Raw genomic sequence first — 15,401 nt, forward strand, 5'->3', positions numbered from 1 at the left:
TGTTTGTCTTTCTAGGCAAATCCTGTCCTGCATGGGTCAAGCCTCTGAACACCTCAACTCATGCCTCATACCCTCATTTAATCACTGCTGTGGTCCCTTTCCAACACTGTAAGTAGTCCTCTCATTCCCATTCCCCATAATAGTGTACTATAAATGTCTTTATTAAATGCTTTAGGTTAAAATAATTAGTATTTGACGATTTTTTAAAACACACTTTGTTGTCTCCGTGCGTTCCGCGCCTATAGCCTGGGTCTACCATCCTCCTTGTTTTTTAAGTCACCAGCCTCCACTGGTACTTACGTTTTGTTAGGCCTCCTGGATTGGCTGGTGTGTTTGTGTGTGTTTTTCATTGGGCTTATCTCTTGATCTGGCTGTAGTGTGTGTGTGCGCGCGTTTGGTCGGTCAGTCCTATCTCTTGAACTGTCCGATGTAGCTGTTCTCGATGCAGAGCACGGCGTAGGAGCTGTGACAGCTGCTGGTTCTCTGTTGGAGGAGCTGGCCCTCTTGTAGAGAGGAGGCCATGCCCGTCAGCGCACGCTCCCCTATACGCCACGTCTCACAGTAGTTATCCACCTGGCCGTGCCCCCTGCTGGTCGAACCGTGCCATATCATCTTGTCTGGCCTGGGTGAGGAGAGGGAATAAGGGAGAGAACGAGATGAAGGAATGAATCATCATATTTTTGCTTGAGATGAAGGAATGAATCATCATATTTTTGCTTCCATTCACTTTCTCAGCTGTTAACTTTACATAACTTATCAATGCCTCCTTATGGGTGTTGTAAAAAGAGAGGTTTTGATATTTTGTGTATAGTGAGTGATATGTAGAAGTGTAGTTTATCACCATGTGCCGTCTGTGAAAATGTCTTTGCCATCAAAGGAGTAGATGGGTACATTGTCCTTCACTCTGCCCTCTGAGTCACTGAAGATGGCCTCCCAACTGTCAAACAGGACCTCATCCTATAGAGGGGACAGACAAATGGTTAGGGACAGTTGCTGCCAATTACTTAAATGATATGGAATGATACTGGGATTCTGAATGAAGCTGAAAATGCATCTCAGTCTTAGCCGACAGTACCTTTAGGTTGACGATGGGCATGCGGTCTCTGTCTGACTTGCGGACGATGCTGTAAAGGTCCTGGAGCTTGGAGGAGAGGAAAGCCCGGAAGGTTCCCTTCAGCCCGATGGCCCGAGCCTGGTTGAAACACAGGAAGTCTGCCCCTCTGATACCCCGCATGTTACCCCCCTGGGGGGCGTTCAGGGCGACCAGGTGAATCTGCAGAAGGAAAGAAGAAGAAGAAAAGTCTGCTTTTAAAAACGTGCTTCCCATCACATCCACAATCAGAAGTATAGGTTACATTTATGACATTTAAATCACTGGCTACTCACGCTTGGGCCTGACGTGTGTTGGTGGCTGGGGGTCTCAGGAGGTCTGGGTCTGCGTTGTGGGGTTACAGGGTAGCGGGTGTCTGAGTAAACCGGGTTCTGTGGGACAGGGGCTGGCTGGGGCTGGATAGGGTCAGGGTTGTGCTGGTGGTCTGTATAACTGGGGTACCGTGGATCAGTGTGTGAGGGGTATCTAGGGTCTGAATGTGAGGGGTAGCGTGGGTCGGGGTGTGAGGGGTATCTAGGGTCTGAATTTGAGGGGTATCTAGGGTCTGAATGTGAGGGGTAGCGTGGATCCGGCTGGGCTGGGTAGCGTGGATCCGTCTGGGCTGGGTAGCGTGGATCCGTCTGGGCTGGGTAGCGTGGATCCGGCTGGGCTGGGTAGCGTGGATCCGTCTGGGCTGGGTAGCGTGGATCCGTCTGGGCTGGGTAGCGTGGATCCGTCTGGGCTGGGTAGCGTGGATCAGGCTGGGCTGGGTAGCGTGGATCGGGGTGAGTCGAGTAATGTGGGTCAGGGTGAACAGGGTGTTGTCCCTCAGGCTGTGGCTGGTGGGTGTCTAGCTGTCTGGGGGGTTGCTCTGTGGCCGTGTTAGAGGGATGGTCTGGCTGGTAGTAGACCACTGGAGGAGGGTCGACAGCTGCTACCTCATTACCCTTCAGATGGATACAGGCAGAGAAATCATGTCAATAAGATTCACTAATGTGATTAATAACTTCATTAAGTGATTCCTTCACTGTCACAATAGTTTGTCAGCATTTCTCAAGTGCACATTTCCAACCACTTACCTGGTCAGGGGGTAAAGCTATGTATGGTCCAAGCTGAAAGGTAAAACTTCCAAGTTAATCATGTAAACATTAACAAAGGATGAAGGTGTTGTATTTTATAAATATAGTGGCTTGCATCCATTACACCGGTAAACACTGCACCTGGATTTGCCGGAAGCCATTTCGTACTCTGATGTAAAAGTCTGTTTGGTCGACCAGATACACCAGCGTCCCCTCTGCCTGTCGTCTGGCCGTGGCTGTCATCGTGTCATATGACCTCAGGACCATCACCTGTTCAAACGTGGACGACAAGGAGCTAAATGATGCCACATCCTGGAAGTGGTGTATATATCATCACAGTGAGGCCCCGTCCAGAAACAGGCCCTAACCTCCTAGAACCTACACTAGGAATGAAGGGGTTAACAGACTCACCCCAGAGGAGTGTCCGTCAGTTCCAGGTGGGCCAGGAGGGCCCGGAGGTCCAGGGATGCTGATGGCTGAGATGTAAAAAGATCATTCATTGAAGCTGTTAACCAAGGAGCTACTGTACTTCATGTCACCAGAAAGTTGTGTTCCTGCCTATGTACTGTATGTATGAGTGTGTGTGCGAGAGAGTACGCCTCACTCTGTGTTGGCCTGTAGGCTCCAGGTGAGGAGGATGATCCTGAAGGTCCGGGGGGCCCCGGTGGGCCTGGGTTCCCTTGCCTGCCTTCGTACCCTCTTCCTGGGTTACCTGGAGGGCCCTGGGGCCCTGAAGGACCGATGATGGACTCTCCCTTTGGCCCCTGGAGATCGATAGATATTTGTCCTGCTCATTAAAACTTTCTAATTGAATTCAATTCCACATGTCTTTTGATGCAAGGCACTGATAAAACGCGGAGAATGCAGTAAAATAAAATGTCTGTTGTTCAGTGGTTATTCTTACTGGAAGTCCTGGAGGTCCAGGTTGACCACCCTGTCCACCGTAACCGCCACCATAATATCCTCCGGCTGGCTCGCCCTTCTCCCCCTTCATCCCTGAGTCTCCTCTCTCTCCCTTCATCTCCCTCTGCAGGGACACACACACACACCACGTCATTTGACCTCACGTCAAACACATAGAGACGCATGGCGGGTTGTGAGTGTAGAGCTCCTTTGTCGTTACGTCACTTACCTTGAAGGTGTAGATGTCAAAGTTGGACGTGAGACCTAGAGTGGAGACGATAGAACGTGAGTTCAATCAGCTCAATCTCGTGTGTTAGTACACCTAAGGCCAGCGGAGGTAAATAACTAGCTGGTTTTACTGTACCTGGTACCCCGGGTATTCCTGGTACTCCACGATCACCTTTGTCTCCTTTGGAGTCTGATGTGGAGGAAAAAGGCCAACATGTAAGCCAACACATGACATCGTTTTACATGTAACGTTCTATGTCATGGTGTGGGACTGGCCAATGAGAATGAGTTGACTTACCAGGATATAACCGTGAGACATCATCCCTCTGAGTGTGAAACAGAACAAAGGGGAGAAGAGTTACACTACTGTACCTTGGAAAGAGACCCTATCAATTTGTAAACCCACATTAGTGACTTTGTGGGTTTTAACAACCTGACGGACTACAGCATATAACTCACAACACCAACGTCTGGGAAAGATACAATACTGGATCAGACATCTACTCACATTGAACCTGTCCAGAGGTACTGCTGGCCCGGGGGGTCCGGGTGGGCCAGGTGGTCCTGGAGGACCCTGAAAACATGGATCAATCTGGGTTAAACTGATGCCCTGTCTGGGTCATGACAGTCTAACCATACCACTGTATGAATCCCATCAATCACCAACCAGTGGTGTCATACTTACTCCATATCCTCCAGTCCCCCCCGCTGAATCCCCCCTCTCTCCTTTGACACCATTCAACCCAGGACGGCCCTGTAACCAACACACTGGTTTACATCCAGCAGCAGTCCATCACCATGTTAATACTGAATGGGAAATAGCACACTTGGATTCTTTTTAAGTCACACTTCAGTGCCATTTAGCAGACACTTTTATTCAAAGCGACTTGGGTGGTCCCAGGAATCGTACTCACTGTCATTGCAAGCGCCATGCTCTACCAACTGAGCTACAGAGGACCACCACTTGGCTAATTGCTGAACAGAGATACTTACCGGTCTACCTGGCATGCCTATATCTCCCTTTAGACCAGCTGGACCATAGGGACCCTATAGAGACAGAGAACAATATACATCTACCAGCTGGACCCTATAGAGACAGAAGAATATAAATCTACCAGCTGGACCCTATAGAGACAGAAAACAAAATAAATCTACCAGCTGGACCCTATAGAGACAGAGAAGAATATAAATCTACCAGCGGGACCCTATAGTGACAGAAAACAAAATAAATCTACCAGCTGGACCCTATAGAGACAGAAGAATATAAATCTACCAGCTGGACCCTATAGAGACAGAAAACAAAATAAATCTACCAGCTGGACCCTATAGAGACAGAGAAGAATATAAATCTACCAGCGGGACCCTATAGTGACAGAAAACAAAATACATCTACCAGCTGGACCCTATAGAGACAGAAGAATATAAATCTACCAGCTGGACCCTATAGTGACAGAGAAGAATATAAATCTACCAGCTGGACCCTATAGTGACAGAGAAGAATATAAATCTACCAGCTGGACCCTATAGTGACAGAGAAGAATATAAATCAACCAGCTGGACCCTATAGTGACAGAGAAGAATATACATCTACCAGCTGGACCCTATAGAGACAGAACAATATAAATCTACCAGCTGGACCCTATAGAGACAGAGAACAATATAAATCTACCAGCTGGACCCTATAGAGACAGAGAACAATATAAATCTACCAGCTGGACCCTATAGAGACAGAGAAGAATATAAATCTACCAGCTAGACCCTATAGTGACAGAGAACAATATAAATCTACCAGCTGGACCCTATAGTGACAGAGAACAATATAAATCTACTAGCTGGGCCCTATAGTGACAGAACAATATAAATCTACCAGCTGGACCCTACAGAAACAGAGAACTATATACAGTACATCCATGGTTATCGATGGCTAATCAGAAACAAAGCATGTCACTGTTAAAGGAGAGTACTTACAGGAGGTCCCTCAGGTCCCGGGAGTCCCTTCTCTCCCTGCACACACAGAGGTCAAAGGGTATCAGCATTTTATGTTGCATAGCACATATAAAAGAGATGGACAAGCATAATAACATCCAGTATTTCTACCAACTCTAAATCTCGTGTGTTGTTTTTCTCACCGGTTGAGACCCCAGCCCTCCCAGGTACAGGGGTCTTCCATCAGGCCCCATGACAATACCAGGTTCTCCTTTCTCCCCCTGGACAGGACAGGGTGGAGACGTGTCAATACTTCATGCAATTTTCCCTGTACTGTACAGAAAACAAGATATGAATTAAGTTATTACCAGACCTTAGCTGCGTATCCTGGCTGTCCAGGCTCTCCTGTATCTCCCTTTGGTCCCATAGGCCCCTACAGAAGAAGTTGTGATCAGTATAAATAACAACCTTGTGTGTGTATATTTTTAAAAGATAGTTCCATTAACATGTTTTAGGCAGTTTTCAATATACAACTAGTGTATAAAATCATGTTTTAGGCAGTTTTCAACATACAACTAGTAGGCCGTACAGCATTGTTTGTTTTTTTAAATATTAGGGAGCACTATTAAGGTGTTTCAACTGTGAAATATATATATTTTTTTAAAATCCGCAATCTCCACCATACATCTAGAACAACACTGTCCGTTACACTATTTGGTGTGTTTCAACTGTGAAATATCTTAAGAAACAGTCAAGGTAAATGTCTCCACTCCACTGTTTGTTCATTGGCAGTGTGATACTGATACATACTGGGAATCCTGCCCGGCCGGGAAGACCTGGTCCTCCCTGGAGAAAAGGAAATAAGGGTTAAAGTGACTTTGTAAAACATTATAAAACTGCATGTAGAGTAGCATAGTGGCTGTCTGCTGAGTCAATTTCTCACCTGTCCTTGATTCCCAAGAACTCCATCAAACTACAACAAGACAGAGACAGGTAGGTCAGTTGTGTCACTGAAACATCACTATGATCCAGAGCAGACAAGACCATACAGTACACAGCCACACTCACGCTGCCTGACGTCTGGTAGATCTGTCCCGGTGGGCCAGGGGCTCCTGGAGGTCCAGGGGGCCCCCCTTCACGTCCTGGCTCACCCTACAACACCACACACACAACAACATGAGCCGTGGGACAATCAATAGACTACTTACGCTACCGTTCAAAAGTTTGGGGTCACTTAGAAAAGTCTTTGTTTTTGAAAGAAAAGCAAATGTTTTGTCCATTTAAAATAACATCAAATTGATCAGAAATACAGTGTAAACATTGTTAATGTTGTAAATGACTGTTGTAGCTGGAAACGGCAGATTTTTTATGGAATATCTACATAGGCGTACAGAGGCCCATTATCAGCAACCATCACTCCTGTGTTCCAATGGCACGTTGTGTTAGCTAATCCAAGTGTATCATTTTAAAAGGCGACATGATCATTAGAAAGCCCTTTTGCAATTATGTTAGCACAGCTGAAAACTGTTGTGCTGCTTAAAGAAGCAATAAAATAAAAAATAAAAATCAACCACCAAAATATGGTAATCAGGAGTAGGTAACTCACCCTTTCTCCTCTGTCTCCCCTCTCCCCTTTGTCTCCCTGTGTATACACAAGAAACAAAACAGAATAGGTTAGTGCACTTTGTGTGGGTTACTCTAAAGCCTAAGTAACGTTCTAATAGAGTCTGGGGAGGTGGCTGAGGGATAATGATCTTCTACCAATTGTCCTGGGAATCCGTCCATCCCTGGTGTTCCATCCCGTCCTCTTGCTCCCTCGCTCCCCTTCTCTCCCGAAAGCCCAGGCAAACCAGATCTTCCCTGTATGATGACAGGAATACAGTAAGCATTGCTATATAACAAAGATATGGCCTCCAATCAAACTTAGCAATATATTCAAAGGGATTTCCTGGTTCTTACCGGAAGGCCAGCGATTCCGGGCGGACCCTGAAAAACAATGGATATGTGACTATGTTTTAGTTGACGTGATCGTAAAGGCAATCCAAATGATGAGTGGATGGCAATGTATAGATCACCTGTGGTCCTGGAATCCCTATCACTCCAGCAACACCATTGACCCCTGTCACTCCGGAACCATCCCCGTCACCCTACACAGAGAGGACACAGATACAGTTCAAAAAAGACAATTCCACAAAAATATGTTGTCAAATATACAGTATGTAGTCAATTTGGTAATAATTTGTATGAAGGGAGCTTTGGGGTGGGAGGTTAAGCTGTAGTTGATGTAGTCTGGGTGGGTGGCAGGAGTTGTGTACAGTACTCACATAACGCACGGGGTAGGAAGGTCCGGGTGGTCCTGGAGGCCCAATCGGTCCCATGGGCCCAGGAAGCCCAGCCAAGCCCCCCTGCCCTGCCTGACCAGGCACTCCAGGGTCACCCTGAGAACCCTGGTGGTTAGGAGCAAAGAGGTGAGAGACCGAGAGAGAGAGATTGTAAAGGTGTGTGTGTGCATGTGTGTGTAAAAATCTGCAGTCCATTTACATGTAGACGTAACAGACAAATAAAGAAGCATTCCACAAAATTGGAAACACATTTAAGCTGAATTATTACTATAACAAGCAATCAATATTGAAAATAATAAAAAACAATTATAAAAAAACAATGACTGCATATACAGTGCCTTGCGAAAGTATTCGGCCCCCTTGAACTTTGCGACCTTTTGCCACATTTCAGGCTTCAAACATAAAGATATAAAACTGTATTTTTTTGTGAAGAATCAACAACAAGTGGGACACAATCATGAAGTGGAACAACATTTATTGGATATTTCAAACTTTTTTAACAAATCAAAAACTGAAAAATTGGGCGTGCAAAATTATTCAGCCCCTTTACTTTCAGTGCAGCAAACTCTCTCCAGAAGTTCAGTGAGGATCTCTGAATGATCCAATGTTGACCTAAATGACTAATGACTAATGATGATAAAAACAATCCACCTGTGTGTAATCAAGTCTCCGTATAAATGCACCTGCACTGTGATAGTCTCAGAGGTCCGTTAAAAGCGCAGAGAGCATCATGAAGAACAAGGAACACACCAGGCAGGTCCGAGATACTGTTGTGAAGAAGTTTAAAGCCGGATTTGGATACAAAAAGATTTCCCAAGCTTTAAACATCCCAAGGAGCACTGTGCAGGCGATAATATTGAAATGGAAGGAGTATCAGACCACTGCAAATCTACCAAGACCTGGCCGTCCCTCTAAACTTTCAGCTCATACAAGGAGAAGACTGATCAGAGATGCAGCCAAGAGGCCCATGATCACTCTGGATGAACTGCAGAGATCTACAGCTGAGGTGGGAGACTCTGTCCATAGGACAACAATCAGTTGCATATTGCACAAATCTGGCCTTTATGGAAGAGTGGCAAGAAGAAAGCCATTTCTTAAAGATATCCATAAAAAGTTGAAGGAGGAGAAGGCAGACAAAGAGTTTTGCTAGAGGAAGACAAGGATAAGGGAGAAGATCTGTATCCTGAGAAAATCCTCACACCCCCACCAACATCATGTTTAGACTATCGATCTCTAGGAGAAGTCCCACACCAACATCATGTTTAGACTATTGATCTCAAGGAGAAGTCCCACACCAACATCATGTTTAGACTATCGATCTCTAGGAGAAGTCCCACACCAACATCATGTTTAGACTATCGATCTCTAGGAGAAGTCCCACACCAACATCATGTTTAGACTATCGATCTCGAGGAGAAGTCCCACCACCAACATCATGTTTAGTCTATCGATCTCTAGGAGAAGTCCCACCACCAACATCATGTTTAGACTATCGATCTCTAGGAGAAGTCCCACCACCAACATCATGTTTAGACTATCAATCTCTAGGAGAAGTCCCACCACCAACATCATATTTAGACTATCGATCTCTAGGAGAAGTCCCACCACCAACATCATATTTAGACTATCAATCTCTAGGAGAAGTCCCACTACCAACATCATATTTAGACTATTGATCTCTAGGAGAAGTCCCACCACCAACATCATGTTTAGACTAGAGGTCGACCGATTATGATTTTTCAATACCGATACCGATTATTGGAGAACCAAAAAAGCTGATACCGATTAATCGGCCGATTTCTAAAAATGTATTTGTAATAATGACAATTACAACAATACTGAATGAACACTTGTTTTAACTTAATATAATACATCAATAAAATCAATTTAGCCTCAAATAAATAATGAAACCTGTTCAATTTGGTTTAAATAATGCAAAAACAAAGTGTTGGAGAAGAAAGTAAAAGTGCAATATGTGAAAGAAAGAAGAAAGCTAATGTTTAAGTTCCTTGCTCAGAACATATGAAAGCTGGTGGTTCCTTTTAACATGAGTCTTCAATATTCCCTGGTAAGAAGTATTAGGTTGTAGTTCTTATAGGAATTATAGGACTATTTCCCTCGATACCATTTGTATTTCATTAACCTTAACCTCATTAACTTGACTACTGGATGTTCTTATAGGCACTTTAGTATTGCCAGTGTAACAGAATAGCTTCCGTCCCTCTCCTCGCTCCTCCCTGGGCTCGAACCAGGAACACAACGACAACAGCCACCCTCGAAGCAGCGTTACCCATGCAGAGCAAGGGAAACAACCACAGGCTCAGAGCGAGTGACGTTTGAAACGCTATTAGCACGCACTAACTAGCCATCCATTTCACTTCGGTTACACCAGCCTCATCTCGGGAGTTGATAGGCTTGAAGTCATAAACAGCGCAGTGCTTGACGCAAAACGCACGAAAGTGCTGTTTGAATGAATGTTTACACGCCTGCTTCTGCCTACCACTGCTCAGTCAGATACTTAGATACTTGTATTCTCAGTCAGATTATGCGCAAAGCAGGACACGCGAGGTAATATCTAGTAATATCATCAACCATGTGTAGTTAACTAGTGATTATGGTTGATTGATTGTTTTTATAAGATACGTTTAATGCCAGCTAACAACTTAGCTTGGCTAACATGCTGACCCGACCGGACACGTCGCGTGCGCGAGCGTCGCAAAAAAAAATAGAAATCCTTGTTATTCAATTATTGCACCCACACTGCTCGCGCGCGCCAACGAGTGTCTGCAACGCCAAGGGCTAAAATAGAACTCGTTCCTATTTCTGACGCAGATCGCGCTGCAAGTCCTACCTCTCCCATCCCCTCTTTGGTTTATAGAAGCGGGTACCCACGTGCCATCTCCTCATTGGTTATACCCACGTGGGTGAATGAAAGACAAACTGTTTTGCCTGTAGTCATGGTAATACAATGAAAGTTTAGATGTGATCACCATATAAGTTAAACGATGAAAAAGCCTCGAAGGAAGAGAGATGACTAGAAATGATTCGGTTGGCCGTTTTATGTGTGGATCAATTGTCAGAGTTCCTTGTGCATTTCAGGTAAAATAACAACTCAATGTTTATATCCCAGGACAAATTAGCTTGCAACAGCAAGCTAGCTAAATAGGACAAATTAACATTAGCTAGCAGGTGCAAGTTAATATTACGAGCTAAATTGCCATACATATGTTTAATGCTTTTCGACCTGTCCCCAAATTAATGTCATTGGTTCAGAGTTTGTTTTGATATTTTTAATATGTTTAATGCTTTTCGACCTGTCCCCAAATATTTTGCCCCCCCCACACCAAACGTGATCACGACACGCAGGTTAAAATATCAAAATCATAATATTCGTGTAACAGGCAGTCTCTGTGTGGAGTGCAACAAGAGGCAGGTCGTTATTGCGTTGGACTAGTTAACTGTAAGGTTGCAAGATTGGATCCCGCGAGCCAACAAGGTGAAAATCTGTCATTCTGCCCCTGAAGGAGGCACCACCGTTCCTAGGCCGTCATTGAAAATAAGAATGTGTTCTTATTTAACTGACTTGCCTAGTTAAATAAAGATTAAATAAAGGTGTTAAAAAAAACCCCAGCAAAATCAGTGTCCAAAAATAGAGATTTCTGATTGTTATGAAAACTTGAAATCGGCCCTAATTAATCACCCATTACGATTAATCGGTCGACCTCTAGTTTAGACTATCGATCTTTAGGAGAAGTCCCACCACCAACATCATGTTTAGACTATCGATCTCTAGGAGAAGTCCCACACCCAGCAGCACCAAAGAAACAAGGTCAAAGTGAAAATAGCTATATATTTAGATTTAGAGGTGGGATAGTATGGATGTATTTCAGAGCTCACCCTCTCTCCACTGGGCCCTGGAAGACCTAGATCACCAGCTTCTCCCTGCGGATGAGAGGGAGAGAGATGGGGAAAGAGAGCGATACAGAGAGAGAAAGAGACAATCATCTCAAAAGGATCCCTATACAAAGGTCCAGTTCTGTGTGTGCTGTATACAGTGATATATAAACTCAGCAAAAAAAACAAACGCCCCTTTTTCAGGACCCTGTCTTTCAAAGATGATTTTTAAAATCCAAATAACTTCACAGATCTTCATTGTAAAGGGTTTAAACACTGTTTCCCATGCTTGTTCAATGAACCATAAACAATTAATGAACATGCACCTGTGGAATGGTCGTTAACTTAAGATACTAACAGCTTACAGACGGTAGGCAATTAAGGTCACAGTTATGAAAACTTAGGACACTAAAAGAGGCCTTAAAACACTAAAAGGACACCAAAAGAGGGTCCCTGCTCATCTGCGTAAACATGCCTTAGGCATGCTGCAAGGAGGCATGAAGACTGCAGATGTGGCCAGAGCAATATATTGCAATGTCCGTACTGTGAGACGCTTAAGACAATGCTACAGGGAGACAGGATGGACAGCTGATCGTCCTCACAGTGGCAGACCACGTATAACTACACCTGCACAGGATCGGTACATCCAAACATCATACTTGCGGGACAGGTACAGGATGGCAACAACAACTGCCCGAGTTACACCACGAACGCACAATCCCTCCATCGGTGCTCAGACTGTCTGCAATAGGCTGAGAGAGGCTGGACTGAGGGCTTGTAGGCCTGTTGTAAGGCAGGTCATCACCAGACATCACAGGCAACAACGTCGCCTATGGGCACAAACCCACCATCGCTGGACCAAACAGGACTGGCAAAAAGTGCTCTTCACTGACGAGTCGCGGTTTTGTCTCACCAGGGGTGCTGGTCGGATTCGCGTTTATCGTCGAATGAATGAGCGTTACAGTGAGGCCTGTACTCTGGAGCGGGATTGATTTGGAGGTGGAGAGTCCGTCATGGTCTGGGGAGGTGTGTCACAGCATCATCGGACTGAGCTTGTTGTCATTGCAGGCAATCTCAACGCTGTGCATTACAGGGAAGACATCCTCCTCCCTCATGTGGTACCCTTCCTGTAGGCTCATCCTGACATTACCCTCCAGCATGACAATGCCACCAGCCATACTGCTCGTTCTGTGTATGATTTCCTGCAAGACAGGAATGTCAGTGTTCTGCCATGGCCAGCGAAGAGCCCGGATCTCAATCCCATTGAGCATGTCTGGGACCTGTTGGATAGGAGGGTGAGGACTAGGGCCATCCCCCCAGAAATGTCCGGGAACTTGCAGGTACCTTGGTGGAAGAGTGGGGTAACATCTCACAGCAAGAACTGGCAAATCTGGTGCAGTCCATGAGGAGGAGATGCACTGCAGTACTTAATGCAGCTGGTGGCCACACCAGATACTGACTGTTACTTTTGATTTTGACCCCCCATTTGTTCAGGGACACATTATTCAATTTCTGTTAGCCACATGTCTGTGGAACTTTATTCAGTTTATGTTTCAGTTGTGGAATCTTGTTATGTTCATACAAATATTTACACATGTTAAGTTTGCTGAAAATGAATGCAGTTGACAGTGAGTGGACGTTTCTTTTTCTGCTGAGTTTAGTATGATCAGTTCAGCTGAAATAAAATAAGTCTCCTCCCTGTCTCATACCTTCTCTCCGCTACTGGATCCTGGGGTTCCAGGTCTGCCAGGTGGACCAGCGGGCCCCTGAAAAACACAGCATGATATCAATACATAATGGTCAAAAAATCAAGACATTCATTTCAATGCTGTAGTTGTGCTGGCTACAGTTAACTAGGCACAAAACATATTGTCACGTCAGATATAGTAGAGAGAGGGTCCTCACTGGGAGGCCACGGGCCCCGTCCTGTCCGGGAGGTCCAGGGGGCCCGAAAGAGCCTGACCCATGGGAGCTGACACCACCGGCTGAGGGGCCGGGGGGGCCTGGAGGGCCGGGGGGGCCTGGTAGACCACGGAGAGTCTAAAGAAACAGTCAACACAACAGTCTTGGGTTTCACAATATACATTTGGTGAAAAGTTGTTTTTCTGGGCCAAACTCAAAATCTCTGCATCAGCTAAACATACCTGTATTTTCTCCAAATCTGGGAATCCTCCTGAGCCTTCCACATCCACAAATGTCTAGGGACAAATGAAGAAACATTAACAATGGTATATTTGTATATTCATGTCTGATCCACATGAATTTATGGGCTGAATGGCCTGACGCTGTAGTGGTTTACTCACAGCGCGGTCAGCTTTCCCTGGGCCTGGGGGTCCAGGTGGCCCTGGAGGACCCCTGGGTCCTGGGTGACCATCACCACGATCCCCCTGGAGGTCACAGGGAAAACACTCAGTATTTAACCTTTGTGCACCTCCGATAATATTCAAATACTCATGCTCTTAAATAAATGGCTTCTGGCCTTTACCTTTTGTCCTTTGACCCCTGAGTCTCCTTGTGTTCCTGGGAACCCTCTGTCTCCGGCAGGTCCCTGAGTTGTGGTGGGACAGAGAGAGAAGACACAGCTTAGGGAGGCTGACACTGTCTGACCACTGCTACTGACCACCACTGCTTATCAATAATGACATCTGACTACCACTGTATTTCTCCTTACACAATTAACAATGAATAAAAACCCATGACATGAGATCAATGGGATAAAACATCAGAAAGTGACACTCACTAATTTGCCATCCTCTCCTGGATCCCCCTGGGGAATGAAATAGATACGGTATGGTTTGTTACAGTCAATTCAAAGAAAATGTACAAGTACTGAGACCAAGTGAAGGGAGAATGCTCTACACAGAATACAGTCTACGGAAAGTATTCAGACCCCTTAACTTTTTCCACATTTTGTTACATTACAGCCTTATTCTAAAATTGATTAAATAAATAAATCAACAATCTACACACAATACCCCACCCATAATGACAAAGCGAAAACAGGTTTTTAGAAATGTTTGCAAAACCCCACCAGAAATACCTTATTTACATAAGTATTCAAACCCTTTGCTATGAGACTCGAAATTAAGCTCAGGTGCATCCTGTTTCCATGGATCATCCTTGAGATGTTTCTACAACTTGATTGGAGTCCACCTGTGGTAAATTAAATTGATTGGACATGATTTGGAAAGGTGCACACCTGTCTATTTAAAGGTACTACAGTTGACAGTTCATGTCAGAGCCAAAACCAAGCCATGAGGTCGAAGGAATTGTCCGTGGAGCTCCGAGACAGGATTTTGTCAAAGCACAGACCTGGGGAAGGTTACCAAAACATTTCTGCAGCATTGAAGGTCTCCAAGAACACAGTGGCCTCCATCATTCTTAAATGGAAGCAGTTTGGAACCACCAAGACTCTTCCTAAAGCTCGCCAACCGGCCAAACTGAGCAATCGGGGTGAGAAGGGCCTTGGTCAGGGAGGTGACCAAGAACCCGATGGTCACTCAGACAGAGCTCTAGAGTTCCTCTGTGGAGATGGGAGAACCTTCGAGAAGAACAACAATCTCTGCAGCTCTCCAACAATCAGGCCTTCATGGAAGAGTGGCCAGACGGAAGCCACTCCTCAGTAAAAAGTACATGACAGCCCACTTGGAGTTTGCCAGAAGGCACCTAAAGATTCTCAGACCATGAGAAACAAGATTATCTGGTCTGATGAAACCAAGACTAAACTCTTTGGCCTGGATGCCAAGCGTCATGTCCGGAGGAAACCTGGCACCATCCCTACGGTGAAGCATGGTGTTGGCAGCTTCATGCTGTGGGGATCTTTTTCAGCGGCAGGGATGGATCAAGGCAAAGATGAATGAGCAACGTACAGAGAGATAGTTGATGAAAACCAGCTCCAGAGAGCTCAGACTGGGGCAAAGGTTTCCCTTCCAACAGGAC

At 45.3% G+C, this 15,401-nt stretch overlaps 1 protein-coding gene and 1 pseudogene across 4 annotated transcripts in view; both read right to left on the reverse strand.

Annotated features, from left to right (window-relative positions):
• LOC135541713 (poly(rC)-binding protein 3-like) overlaps positions 1-350 on the reverse strand; it is a 7,345-nt pseudogene extending 6,995 nt beyond the window's left edge.
• The window catches only part of LOC135542772 (collagen alpha-1(XVIII) chain-like), a 65,121-nt gene continuing 49,857 nt past the window's right edge, over positions 138-15,401 (reverse strand). For all 4 annotated transcript variants that reach the window (XM_064969962.1, XM_064969961.1, XM_064969959.1 and 1 more), the window contains 33 exons: positions 14,203-14,229; positions 13,948-14,010; positions 13,766-13,849; positions 13,607-13,660; positions 13,368-13,502; positions 13,172-13,228; positions 11,466-11,510; positions 7,551-7,673; positions 7,302-7,373; positions 7,186-7,212; positions 6,988-7,086; positions 6,833-6,868; positions 6,295-6,378; positions 6,170-6,199; positions 6,037-6,072; positions 5,600-5,659; positions 5,430-5,507; positions 5,269-5,304; positions 4,294-4,347; positions 3,986-4,054; positions 3,809-3,874; positions 3,599-3,626; positions 3,437-3,490; positions 3,302-3,336; positions 3,074-3,196; positions 2,774-2,933; positions 2,581-2,645; positions 2,311-2,439; positions 2,170-2,202; positions 1,387-2,037; positions 1,076-1,273; positions 842-957; positions 138-622 (listed from right to left, as the gene is read on the reverse strand). In XM_064969962.1, coding sequence (XP_064826034.1) covers positions 409-622; positions 842-957; positions 1,076-1,273; positions 1,387-2,037; positions 2,170-2,202; positions 2,311-2,439; positions 2,581-2,645; positions 2,774-2,933; positions 3,074-3,196; positions 3,302-3,336; positions 3,437-3,490; positions 3,599-3,626; positions 3,809-3,874; positions 3,986-4,054; positions 4,294-4,347; positions 5,269-5,304; positions 5,430-5,507; positions 5,600-5,659; positions 6,037-6,072; positions 6,170-6,199; positions 6,295-6,378; positions 6,833-6,868; positions 6,988-7,086; positions 7,186-7,212; positions 7,302-7,373; positions 7,551-7,673; positions 11,466-11,510; positions 13,172-13,228; positions 13,368-13,502; positions 13,607-13,660; positions 13,766-13,849; positions 13,948-14,010; positions 14,203-14,229 — 3,141 coding nt within the window. In that variant the 3' untranslated portion in view covers positions 138-408. The remainder of the gene's footprint in view (positions 623-841; positions 958-1,075; positions 1,274-1,386; positions 2,038-2,169; positions 2,203-2,310; positions 2,440-2,580; positions 2,646-2,773; positions 2,934-3,073; positions 3,197-3,301; positions 3,337-3,436; positions 3,491-3,598; positions 3,627-3,808; positions 3,875-3,985; positions 4,055-4,293; positions 4,348-5,268; positions 5,305-5,429; positions 5,508-5,599; positions 5,660-6,036; positions 6,073-6,169; positions 6,200-6,294; positions 6,379-6,832; positions 6,869-6,987; positions 7,087-7,185; positions 7,213-7,301; positions 7,374-7,550; positions 7,674-11,465; positions 11,511-13,171; positions 13,229-13,367; positions 13,503-13,606; positions 13,661-13,765; positions 13,850-13,947; positions 14,011-14,202; positions 14,230-15,401) is intronic.

The sequence above is a fragment of the Oncorhynchus masou genome, chromosome 6, assembly GCF_036934945.1.
Source record: "Oncorhynchus masou masou isolate Uvic2021 chromosome 6, UVic_Omas_1.1, whole genome shotgun sequence".
Classification (NCBI taxonomy): Eukaryota; Metazoa; Chordata; class Actinopteri; order Salmoniformes; family Salmonidae; genus Oncorhynchus; species Oncorhynchus masou.